At 34.8% G+C, this 12261-nt stretch overlaps 1 protein-coding gene across 2 annotated transcripts in view; it reads right to left on the minus strand.

The window, feature by feature from the left end:
* Nucleotides 1-7980: 7980 nt before the first annotated feature.
* Nucleotides 7981-12261, minus strand: part of RNMT (RNA guanine-7 methyltransferase) — a 52504-nt gene continuing 48223 nt past the window's right edge. For both annotated transcript variants that reach the window (XM_007487763.2, XM_001371854.3), the window contains exons 10-11: nt 11076-11109; nt 7981-10158 (exon numbers count right to left, since the gene is read on the minus strand). In XM_007487763.2, coding sequence (XP_007487825.1) covers nt 10121-10158; nt 11076-11109 — 72 coding nt within the window. In that variant the 3' untranslated portion in view covers nt 7981-10120. The remainder of the gene's footprint in view (nt 10159-11075; nt 11110-12261) is intronic.

The following is a 12261-nucleotide window of genomic DNA, read 5'->3' on the forward strand; positions in this document are numbered from 1 at the left end:
CTTTTTTATGAACTCTCTGGCATATAGACCTGGTAGTAGTATTTATTATAGGACCAAAGAGTATGCATTGTTATGTAGCCTTTGAGCATAGTTCCAAATTTTCCTCCAGAATGGTTGAATCAGTTCACAACTCCAACAATGCATTTGTGTCCCAATTTCACCACATTCCCTCCAATATTTATCCCTTTCCTTTACTGTAATATTGGCCAATCTGATAGGTGTGAGGAACCTAACTTGTTTTTGCATTTCTCTAATCAAGAGTGATTTAGAACATTTTTTTGTATGATTATTAATAGCTTTGATTTCTTCATATCATTTGACAATTTGTCAATTGGGGAATGACTTGTATTTGATTTAGTTCTCTATAAATTTGAGAAATTAGACTTTTATCAATTTTGTATAAATTTTCCCCCAGTTTATTTCCCTTCTAATTTTGGTTATGTTGGTTTTACTTGTACAAAAGCTTTTAAAAAATAATCAAAATCATTTTACACCCTATAATGCCATCTCATTTGGTCACAAATTCTTCCTTTCTCCATAGATCTGTCAGATAATTTATTCTATGCATCCCTAATTTACTTAACCTTCCTTTATATATTTTTTTTCATTAAATCCCTTGATATTCTTGGCCTTTTGTTCTTCCAGAAGAATTTTATCTTTCTAGTCCTATAAAATAATTTTTTGGTAGTTTGCTTGGAATGGCAATGAATAAATTTGATCAGTGTCCTTTTTATTATATTAGCTCAGCCTGCCCATGAGCAATTTTTTCCCCAATTGTTTAGTTCTGATTTTGTGTTAACTGTTTTGTAATTGTGTTCATATAATTGCTGCTAAGTTTTGGCAAGTAGATACTTAAGCTTCTTATATTGTCTAGTAATTTTAAATGGGATTTCTCTCTTGCTGAACCTAGCTGGTAATATATAGAAATGATGATTTCTGTGGGTTTATTTTGTACTCTGCAGCTTACTAATTCTTTCAACTAGATTTTTAGTTGATTCTCTAGGATTCTTTAAGTATACCATTATATCATTTGCAAAGAATGATACTTTAATTTCCTCAGTCTCACATTTTCAATTTCTTTTTCTTCTCATTGCTACTGTTAGCACTTCTAGTACAGGATTAAATAGCGTTGATAATGGGCATCCTTGTTTCACCTCTGATATTATTGGAAGGCTTCTAACATCCCCATTGTAGATGATATTTGCTGATGGTTTTATTATTTATTTAGGATACTTTCCCATGGTTACATGATTCATGTTCTTTCCTTCCTCTTCACGGAGTTGACAAGCAATTCCACTGGGTTATACATGTATCATTCTTCAAAATCTATTTCCAAAATTGCTGATGGTTTTAGATATACTACTCATCATTTTAAGGAATGGCTCATTTATTCCTATGCTTTCTAGTGTTGTTTTTTAGCCCTTATATCTCATCTTAGAATCAATCCTGTGTATTGGTTGTGAAGACTAAATTGTAACCCCTGCTCATTTTTAGATGTAATCACCAAAAGTGTAAACATCCCACTTAATCATTAAGTCGGAGGTCTGTGACCCATGTGTGTAATAGTGGATGATGAATCAGAATTAAACTGACTGCTTCAGGGCAGTCCTAAAGCAAAGCTTCAAATGTGATTGGTAGATGTAAAATTAGGGGAAGGCACAGGAAGTGATGCAAAAGAAAGTGTCTTTAAAAGGGAAGTTATCAGGAAGATAATTTCCTGAGTGCAGTTCTACTTGGAGTGGAGGCTGAAGAATCATCTGCTGACGGGACCTGAGGCCCTGTTCCTGGTGAGACTGTCCTTAAATCTCTTCCTTTGGACTGATGTGCGTTCAGTGAAAATCTGATGCTTAACTGCTGGATTTTCCTGAAGAGATTAGCCTCAGGAGAGACTTATCTCTTGAGAGAGGCTCCCTGTTTCCCCCAGGTCCTCAGCTACAAGGGTTGAGGCCTCTCCAGTTAAGGACTAACTCTGCCCTGGTTGAGTCAGGGGTCAGGAGTAAATTACTTAGTGCTTAGGCTAGATATCTTATCCTATCCAATCTCTGATTTTCTTAGTTCATTCTTTCTATATTTTGCAAATAAACTGTAAATAAATCTCTTGGGAATTAATTAAATTCCTGGTGACCCTATTTTATATATAATCCAGTTCAACCTTTTTATATAAATAACCCTTATTTCCTCCTTACAAGTTCTGAGGCAGAAGAGTGGTAAGGCCTAGACAATGGGGGGGAGTGGTATATAAGTGACTTCCCCAGGGTCACACTACTAGGAAATGACAGACCAGATTTAAACCCAGGACCTCCAGTCTCTGGGCCTGGTGCTCAATCTGCCAAGTTGCCCAGCTGCTCCCTTTCTAGTATTTTTAATAGAAATGAATGTTGCATTTTATCAAAGGCTTTTTCCTGCATCTATTGAGATTATCATGTGATGTTAGTTTGGTTATTGATATGGTCACTATATTATGCGTTTTTCTAATATTAAACTGGTCCTGCATTCCTGACATAAATCCCACCTGGTTATAGTGAGTAATATCTATGATATACTGCCATAGTCTCCTTGCCAGTATTTTATTTAAAATTTTTGTTATCTATATTCATTAATGAAATAGGCCTATACTTATCTTTCTCTGGTTTTGTTCTTCCTTGTCACGCTATCAGCACCATATTTATAACATAAAAAGAATTTGGTAGGAGTCCTTCTTTGCCTATTCCCCCCCAAAATTTATGGGAACTGGGATTATTATTGAGGTTGTTCTTTAAATGTCTGATAGAATTCACTTGTGTATCCATCTGGTCTCAGGGATTTTTTCTTAAGGAGTTAATTGAGGGCTTTTTCAATTTCTTTTTCTGAGACGAGATTATTATTCTATTTCCTCTTTTTTAAATCTTGGCAATTTATATTTTTATAAATATTCATCCATTTCAGATTGTCAGATTTACTGGCATATAAATGGGGAAAAAAACTCAAATCATCACAATTATTTGCATGTATCTTCCTTACTAGATTGTCAACAATACGAGGGATAAGAAAATATGGCATATAATTGACACAACTCAATCTTAAAACTATTAAAACAAGTAACTGACAATAAAAAATAAGAAACGATTAAGAAGTTTAGTCAATGTAAATTCATTCAAAATTAATGAAAGAAGATCACAAAATGCCAGGAAGACATTTTAGGCAGCAAATATGCAAGTTATTTGCTAGAGAACTTCAAAAGGCAACATTGGGTTAGGATATAACTCATCTCTAAGATCTTTTTTTGAATATTATTTCATAAGGAAGTAATTATCAAGAGAAAGAAAAACTTATTTAAAAGAAAATTTGTCAAGACAACCAATTAAGTACATCATCCTGTGAACATTAAAATATGAAAATAAAAAAATCATGAAGAAAAATGGAAGATTTGTAAAAATCATTACTAAGAAAATTTCCCATCAAGACAATGGAACTATCATACTTGAACCCTAATGTCAGAATCCCAGTTCTGATTAGAGGGGAAGTAGAAAAGACCACTAATGGTAATAAACAGAAACAACCTGATTGAGCCCAATATATATAGAGCCATGCCATGGTAGAGGCACCACATTGATGAGGGTTGGGAGATCAATATTCAATATACCTGAAGAAGAGGAAGATACTAAAAATGTAGAAAAAAAAATTTCAGCTTTTATTAATAATGTGTGGAGAGAATTGGACTGTCTTGGTTTATTTTTAAGTGTAATCAATCAGCAACCTTTAATCAAATCAAGAATTTAAGTACCTCTACTTAGCACTTGGTAAGCCACTAGGTAAGAGAGCTCACAAGTCACTACTTTACATCCCCAAAAGCCATAAGCACTGCCCCACCTTGGGCAGCGGTAGGCAAATTGGGAGACTGCAATTGATTCCTGTAAAGAAGGGAGAGACAGGAAATGACGTGGAAAAAGGGGTATAAAAGGCCAAGCCCAAGGACTGATTTATTCACTCTGCCTCAGGAGGAAGTCTCTTAGAAGCAGTCACATTGTCCTCGTCTCTGAATGGCGCTTTCTACGCTGGAAAGGCTTGCTGGGTGAGTGACTCTGGCTGAAGGAAGAGGCTTACACTCATGTATTTCTGGCTGAAGACGCCACTGGACTTCCATATGGAGGTCGGGACTTGAGGGACCCCTTGCAGGGGGCTGAGCAGGACTTCACCAGATCAGCATTTAGGCTGGTAGTTAGACAAGGCTCTCTTTCCTACATTTCCCTCAATATCTCTACCTTGTAAATAAAAACTGCTAACAGTCATTTCTCATTTAAGGGCTAATATTTAATAAACGGCGACCACAATCTCACTTTTATAACTCTCATTGAGTCAAACCCAATTTTAAATCTTACAAATGAAGTGTTTAAGAAAATATCAAACTAGTAACGTATATACCTGTTCTCACTTTTAAGCTAAATTTCCTTTTGTATGAAAAATCAAAATAAAATGTCAATATAAATCAATGTTTTCAATATACAAAAAAATATATAAATTTACATAAGAAACCATGAGTTTTGGTTTTTTTTTAGTTTTTGCTTTTGAAAAATGTTTAAAGGTAGTAATAAAATTATTTTCTTTATGGCCCCTTATGAATTTTTTTGTACTTTAATATCCTTAATATTAGGATTAATATCCTTTTCTACATCTACCTCTGCTCATTAATATATTTTTCCAATGCCCTGCTCTAAGTAGAAATCTTTCTTTGTAATTAGCTAAATTGTTGCTTTGGCTCTGTTCATTTAATTTTATATCAGTTCATATAAATCTTCCTATTTTTCTGAATGTAATATTCACAATTTGTCATGGTGCAATGTTTTCCATTATAGTCATATACCATGACTTATTCAGCCATTCCTCAACTGATAGGTACCTATTTTGTTTCTAGTTCTTTGCTAGTATGAGAACTGATGCTATAAATACTTTTGTATATACTGACCCTTTCCCTCTATTCTTGACCTCTGGAATATCTACTTAATAGTAGTATCTCTTGCCTAACAGGAATAGACAGTTTACTATAATTTTTTGGTACAATTCCAAATCATTTCCCAGAATTCACAGCTCTACCACCAATGCATTAATATGCCTATTTTCCCATAACATATCCAACAGTAATTATTTTTCTCTTCTGTTCTGTTCTTTTTTTTTTAACCCTTACCTTCCGTCTTGGAGTCAATACTGTGTATTGGCTCCAAGGCAGAAGAGTGGTAAGGGCTAGGCAATGGGGGTCAAGTGACTTGCCCAGGGTCACACAGCTAGGAAGTGGCTGAGGCCGGATGTGAACCTAGGTCCTCCCGTCTCTAGGCCTGGTTCTCAATCCACTGAGCTACCCAGCTGCCCCCATCAATTTTTTATATATTTTAAACATTATTAGTTTTTTGTCAAAGAAATCTGCTGTGAATATTTTCCCCCAATTGTTTCCTTTCTCATTTTAAGTGCATTTATCTCATCATTCAAGTCTTTCAATTTTATGTAATCAAAATTGTAAACATAGGAATCTGTAATGCTTGTTTAGGTAACAATTCTCCACCTGTGGTTACGAAAGATATTCTCCAATTTATTTATGTCATATATCTATTTGGTGTTTATTGTGGTATATGGTTTTAGATGTTTATCTAAATTTAATTTTTGCTAGCCTGCTTTCCAGCTTTTGGCAAATAAAAAGTTCTAAGCAAAGTAGTAACCTTGGGTTTATCAAATAGAATATTAATATTTTCATTATTTTGGGCTTTCGTTTGCCAACTCTCCCATCTATATTCTAATTCTCTCTCTTATTGAAGCCTATCCTCTCCACTATTATTAAAGCTCTATTCTCTTACATCCCTTTCTAGCTAAACTTCTTGAAAAAGTTGTTTTATCATCAGTGCTTCTGCTTCCTCTCCTGTCACTCTCTTCTTACCCACTCTGAAATGAAGCTTTGGGGACCTCCAGCTTTTTTGTCCTAATACTTCTTGATTTTTCTACAAATTCTTACACCATTGATTTCTTTCTATTCTTAAATACTCTATTTTGTCTAGGTCTTCATGATACTACTCTCTCCTTATTCTCCTACTACCTATCCTACTGTTCCTCATTATCTTTTGCTGAATTCTCATCCTTGTTATACACTTTCTTGTAATAGTGCAAAGGGCACTGTATAAGCAAAGGAGTGAAGTATGGAAAGAGGCTAGTAGAAACATAGGGACATCCTGGCTCATTCCATGTACAATAATTAGTTCAATAAAGACACAACTTCGGATGACACATTACACGAGGCCACAGAGCAATAGAGCTGAGCAGAAGCTTTAATAGCAAGATACTTATAACTAAGGGAAGTGGCTATCTCTCAAAGCTCCTGTTCTGGGCCCTCTTCTCGTCCTTCTATTCTGCTTCATTTGGTGAGCTCATCTGCTGCCATAGGTTCAATTATGATTCCAAGCAGATGGTGGTCAGACCTATTCCCCAATCCTAGACTCTCAACACAGTTCCAGTCTCACATCATTAACTAACTGCCTTTTGAATATCTTAACACTGTCTAGCAGGCATGTCAAATTTAACATGTCCTAGACAAAATTTACTTTTCTTTAACCCATACTTTCCATTCTTCCCAAATTTCCCAATTATTATCAAGGACACCATCACCCTAGTCTCACAATCTGTGCTATTCTTAATTCTTTACTCTTCCAGGCCTAGCTCTGCATCATCCTTGACTCTTTACTTTAGTATCGCCCCAAATCCTATTCTTTGCCAAATCTTGTTGCTCCTACTTTGAAAGTATTTTTTATATAGGTCCTGTTCCCTCTATTCAGAAAATATACCTATCCAAGTTCAAGTCTTCATCTTTAACCCAGGCTGTTAAAATAGACTTATAATTGGACTGTCTCATATCTTGCCACCAGTTACCCTCTGAAAGGAATCCCAAAATGAATATTCCTAGGAACATTACAATAAAACAAAAATCCAGAACTTTACAAAGAAATAGATAACTGCAGAAAGCCAGAAAAGTTAAGTATAAGGGAGCCACAGTAAGTATCAAACATGACTTATTAACCATCACTATCCCAGTGATTTTCAAATCCAAAACATTCCTCTCCTAGGCATCACTATCTGTTTCTTTGCTTCAAGTGTCAGAAACTTTTGCTTGGGAATTTCTTAGAGGAACTGTGTCCAGATATACTTAAAACTTTCACGTCACTATACTTACCAGAATCTTATGACACTTTAAAGCAAGTATAAAAAATATATGGTTATTAAAATTTGACATTCTAAAAGGTAGTAAAATTAGTCTTTGCTGCCAATCAAATTAATTGGCCTAACAATCACTCACAAACATGTAACTTGGCCTTGTAAGAATTGGAATCTATTTAAAGATATGTGTAGCAGTCCACCCCTAGCTATGGGCAAGGGAAACAGTTGGTATGTACAGATTGCCTTAGAAGAGAGCATGCTCAGTCTTGAGCATGCTCAGTATTGCATGTGGCTGGGAAAGCCTCTGACTCTTGACCCCAGCTTCCCCCAGGTTAGGGGCGGGAACACAGGTTTCTTTGTGCTCACCTGGTTAAGAGAAACCACACCTATACCTTGTCATTAACCAATGATAACCATCCCTATGTACTGTGTATATTTGCATATAAATAGAGCCCAGCCAGCTCCGCCTCACTCTCTTGGGCTCTTCCTCCCTTCCAGCTTGCACTGATATCTCTAATCTTTCTCTATCATCTCTCCGACCTGTGTGGTATTAAATGTGGATCTCTGGACTGGTATAAGCTTTCTGAATGGTCCTTTAATCAGAGCTTGGCTGTGGCTCATTGATAATTAATAAAGACTCATTCCTGCCACTTCATATCTCTAATTTGACTCTGTCGTCCCCCTTGTGGTATCTAAAACTTCTATCCTTTCTCTATCTTCCTACCTTAAAGCTTCTCTCTCCCCTCTGAGGAAGTTTTAATATGTATATCATGTTACATGCAAAATAAAGAACCAAGTTTGACTATTTCATGTATTCATAACAAAGTGACATTATTTTATTATTCAATCTTCATGGCCCATATTTATTTATAGCTGTGGTACATTTACAAATATCAGAAGAAAATCTTAAGTCTCAGTACTATTACCAACAACTATAATACACTAATTTAGGGAAGGACATGAGACAGTAAGGGAACTATGAAAACAAATAAACATACCCCCAAAATTCCAGAATTCAAATAGAAAGAAATAAGTATAGTGGGAAGAAAATTAATTAGTCAGAATCTTGACACTTGCTAACCCTCTCTGACCAGGAGAAAGTTGTTCTCTTAGCCTCAGTTTCCTCAACTATAAAATGGGAATAATGCTTACCCTGCATGCTCCACAGGATTATTGAAAGGAAATCACCTTTTAAACACTACAGTACCATAAAAAATTGTTTTTAATAGTATTGATGTTAGCTGATCTCAGAAATGAAAGCAGTTCTGATACTTGGAAGTTAAAGCAGAGCCAGCATTCCTTTTATTGATAGCCACCAAAGGAGATATAACTCTTTAGCTATCAGAGATTTTTTTTCTTGTATTCACCAAATAAAAATAGGTAATTTGCTGAAGGTATCAATGTTAAAGCATCTACAGGACCCCGTGTGGTAAATTATATATTCTCCACTTACCATACAAGTGATTATATAGCCAAAGAAAAGGTAAGCAGCCTATAGAAGAGAGATCAAGGAGTAGTATCTAAAGCCATCAAAAGTATTTCACTACTCCATATTCCATTTATTTTGACCAACCCCCTTTCCTCCTCTATTTGCTTTCTTATTCCCTTGTCCCTTACATATGTACTATTAGGTTTGGCATGGACAATCTTCAACCCTAACAATGGTGTTCAGACCATTGGCCACAGTTCCGGACCAAAAGGCCATTAATGATTTAAACCAGTACTTATCACTGTTCTTCAATAAGCATCAACCTAATGACTTCTGACTACTAACTACTGACTATGTGATCACACACCACCAGTTTAATCCCATTCATAAAGAAACATCAAGTGGGGGTAAAAAATTTGCATTTCAGTATGCCAAGGGAGATTTTTTTTTTAATTGTGAGAAAAATGAAATACTGCAACTTGGCTAGACATGAGGATTACTGATCAAATTACCTTCACAGAAGTTAAGATACAAATAATGATGCATTAGAAGGTATGAAAGTGTTTTAGCATAGTAATGTTTGTTGTTAATAAGGGGAATCTACTATCCATTATAAGCAGTAACTTAGAATTTTGTAGTTCTAACAATCAAGCATTTTAGATGGCAGCAACTATTTCTCCTTCCAAAGGAGAAAAAAAAGCTGCAAATATTATTGTAGAAAACAAATTATAAAAGAATTCTATGCTATGTAGCTAAAAAATATCTATTTTAGGAAGGGCCTTAAGCTAAACAAACATTACTGATATACTAAATATATTAAATGATACTAGTAGTAGTATACTGGTAGTAGGAGGCTATTACTTCTATTAAATATAGTAACAAAATGTTGCCTAGAATTTCAAGATGTTCTAAAACAGATATGTGAAAACTTGTATTTTGCCAGCATATTCAGAACATCAACATTCAAAACTGTACAGAATGGAAAACCATTTAATGTTGAAAACAGTATAAGACTACACATATGCAAGTACACACATATGCGTGCACACACGCTCACAGCTTGGATTTCTTGCCCCACATCCTACAGTCTCAAAATGTAATACTGTAAACATCACCAAATAAACTGGAGCATCAGGGTAATGGCTCAGCTGCCTCAATAATAAGTTGTACTTTTAACATAATTTTTGAAAGCTACCAGATCAGTGAAAAGTCAAATAGGTTTCCCCCCCCTGACTATTTCTGAAAGGAAACTAATTGTTTTAAAGAGATGAATGTCCAAGCTCATTTTTTATACACACATACAAAAGTTTATCTGCCATAGTCAGGAGCTGTAGGGCAGACAAATGTGTTCGCCCTGGTTCTTTGAAGGATCCTACATGTTTGAAACTATTTTTTTTTAATAAAGAAGAGATAAACAAAGAAAAAAAGAGATAAAAACAAAGCTGCTAGTGCCGATTGAGAATCCTCCACTTCTGTATAAGGTAGAATAAACCACCTTTTTTGACTAAATCAGTTTTATGTTCAAGGTTGCTTTTCAAATGCAAAAACCAAGTAAATACCTAAAAATAAAAGAAAAAATATGTTCAAGGCTTAGTAAAATAAAAGGAATAACTCTAGTACACAGTATAAGGTTTAATAAAATCATTCTGCTTTTAGAAAGTTCTTAAAACAAGGAGAAAAGGAGAAACCTTAATATCCTCAACTATTTCCCTTATTTACTGATAGCCATGCTTAAACTGATAAGTGATCACCAATTGCAAAATCTGTATACACACCATAATCCAGTGGCATGGGTTCAAAATGGGTACAAAAAAGGCACAAGATAGTATTGAAATGTAATTTCAAAACTAGGAAAAAAAACTTAATGCCTAGTCTAGTGCAAAGTTACTAGAGGACATTCATAGAGCAAATCTCCCAAGTAGAAACAGGATATAAGCTAAAAGCTGGTCTGATTGCCACAGATGACTGATTTCTGGAAGAGATCAAATATTTTGGTCCTAATTTTTAAGTCAGAGTTAATTTGGTTCAAAGGCACTTAATCTTTGCTTTGCTAAGCAAGTGCCTAAAATACAATAAATTGCATGAAATAAAGCTTATAAACAATAGTTTATCTTTTTTAGGACTGGTATAGGGACAGGATATAGGTCCCTAACTATAAATTATTACAAGTCCTCACTAATGTTAGTGGAGGAAAGAAGTAATTAGATCACAGACACAATCCAATCTCCAACTTAGGATGTTTGGGGAGGAGAAGGGGGAGAGGAAAAGACAATAAGAATGGGTAAATAAAAGGTTCAGATGCAGAGAGGCTGGTATTCAGGAAAGTAAAAATAAAACAATTCATATGCAAGAGAACAAAAAAAAAATCTCTAAAAATTTCTTTGAAGCATTGGAATTCCTTGTTATCAGATTTAAATAATAACTTTTCAAACAATTAAACACTAAAAGACTTGGCGTTCACACCAAGACTACTTACTTGTAGCTTCCCATTCAGATTTACTTAAGGTTCCCTAAATTTAAATTAAAAAAGAGGAAAGTTACATAAGGCTCAATACAAAACAATACAGTTTTATAGAAAATGATATTGTTTATAACTCATGAACATTTTAAACATTAAACAAAGTCTAAGATGACACATATGGAAAACTGTAAGTCTAGTTCCAATTTTCACTGCAAATTGATATAAATTTTAAGAGTATTTATTAAAATATTGTCTAGGAAGAGTGTCCCAGAAGTCTAAGCAGTTTTAAGCTTTAATGGTTTAAAAGTTTAGTAGTACACACTTAATATAAAACATAAGTAATTCTTCAATAGTAATAAAATCTTATAATATATAAAACTTATTAATATAATTAGTAATAGTGATCTATCTTTAAAAAATAATTTATTTTTAACTACATTCATACAGCCAACAATGAAATCGAATCCATAGTCTTAGTTGTAAACCTTAAAATTTCAGACTTATGAATGTTAAAAATTTTACTCCACATTGAGGAATCCTCCAATTCCCTACCAGATAGTGAGAACTCTACTTGAATGTGAAAACTTCTTACTATGGGAGTATCCCTTACTCCACCCCTACTTAAGGGGAGAAAACTCCTTGCTATGGGAGGACCTCGATTCCACCTGTACTTAAGACTGCTTTAGGGCAGAAAACTCCTTGCTAAACAATGAAAGTACTTGAAAACCATACTTATAAAGGAAAGGAGTTCTTTGAGCCATGCCTGTTTTTGGAATTGATACAATGGGATGCTAGGTGCCTAAAAAGGTGGGGCAACTTGTAAACTACTTAGACCTAAAAGGTGAAAACTTACTCAGAGGTTTTCTCTTAATGAAATTAGTCGACACAGCAGATTTTTTTTCTGTCTTACTAAAGAGATTAATCTACTCAGCTGTGAATTCAAAATGGGCTGTCTTTTGGAAAACATCTACAATGATTGGTAGATGGAAGAACTTAAGGGAGGTGACATAGGAGATTTTGCCCTTAAAAATAAGAGCTCAGAGAAAAGCTGGAGGTCATTCTGAAACATTTAGATTGAGGAAGGACTGATTCTGAAACATTCAGATGGAGGAGGGAGCTGGTGAAAGCAGCTAAGATGATGCTGGCCTGGTGTCACTAGAATCCTTGCTTAGACAGACCTTGTGGTGAGTGTTAAAAGACT

Source organism: Monodelphis domestica, chromosome 3 (assembly GCF_027887165.1).
Source record: "Monodelphis domestica isolate mMonDom1 chromosome 3, mMonDom1.pri, whole genome shotgun sequence".
In the NCBI taxonomy this organism is placed as follows: Eukaryota; Metazoa; Chordata; class Mammalia; order Didelphimorphia; family Didelphidae; genus Monodelphis; species Monodelphis domestica.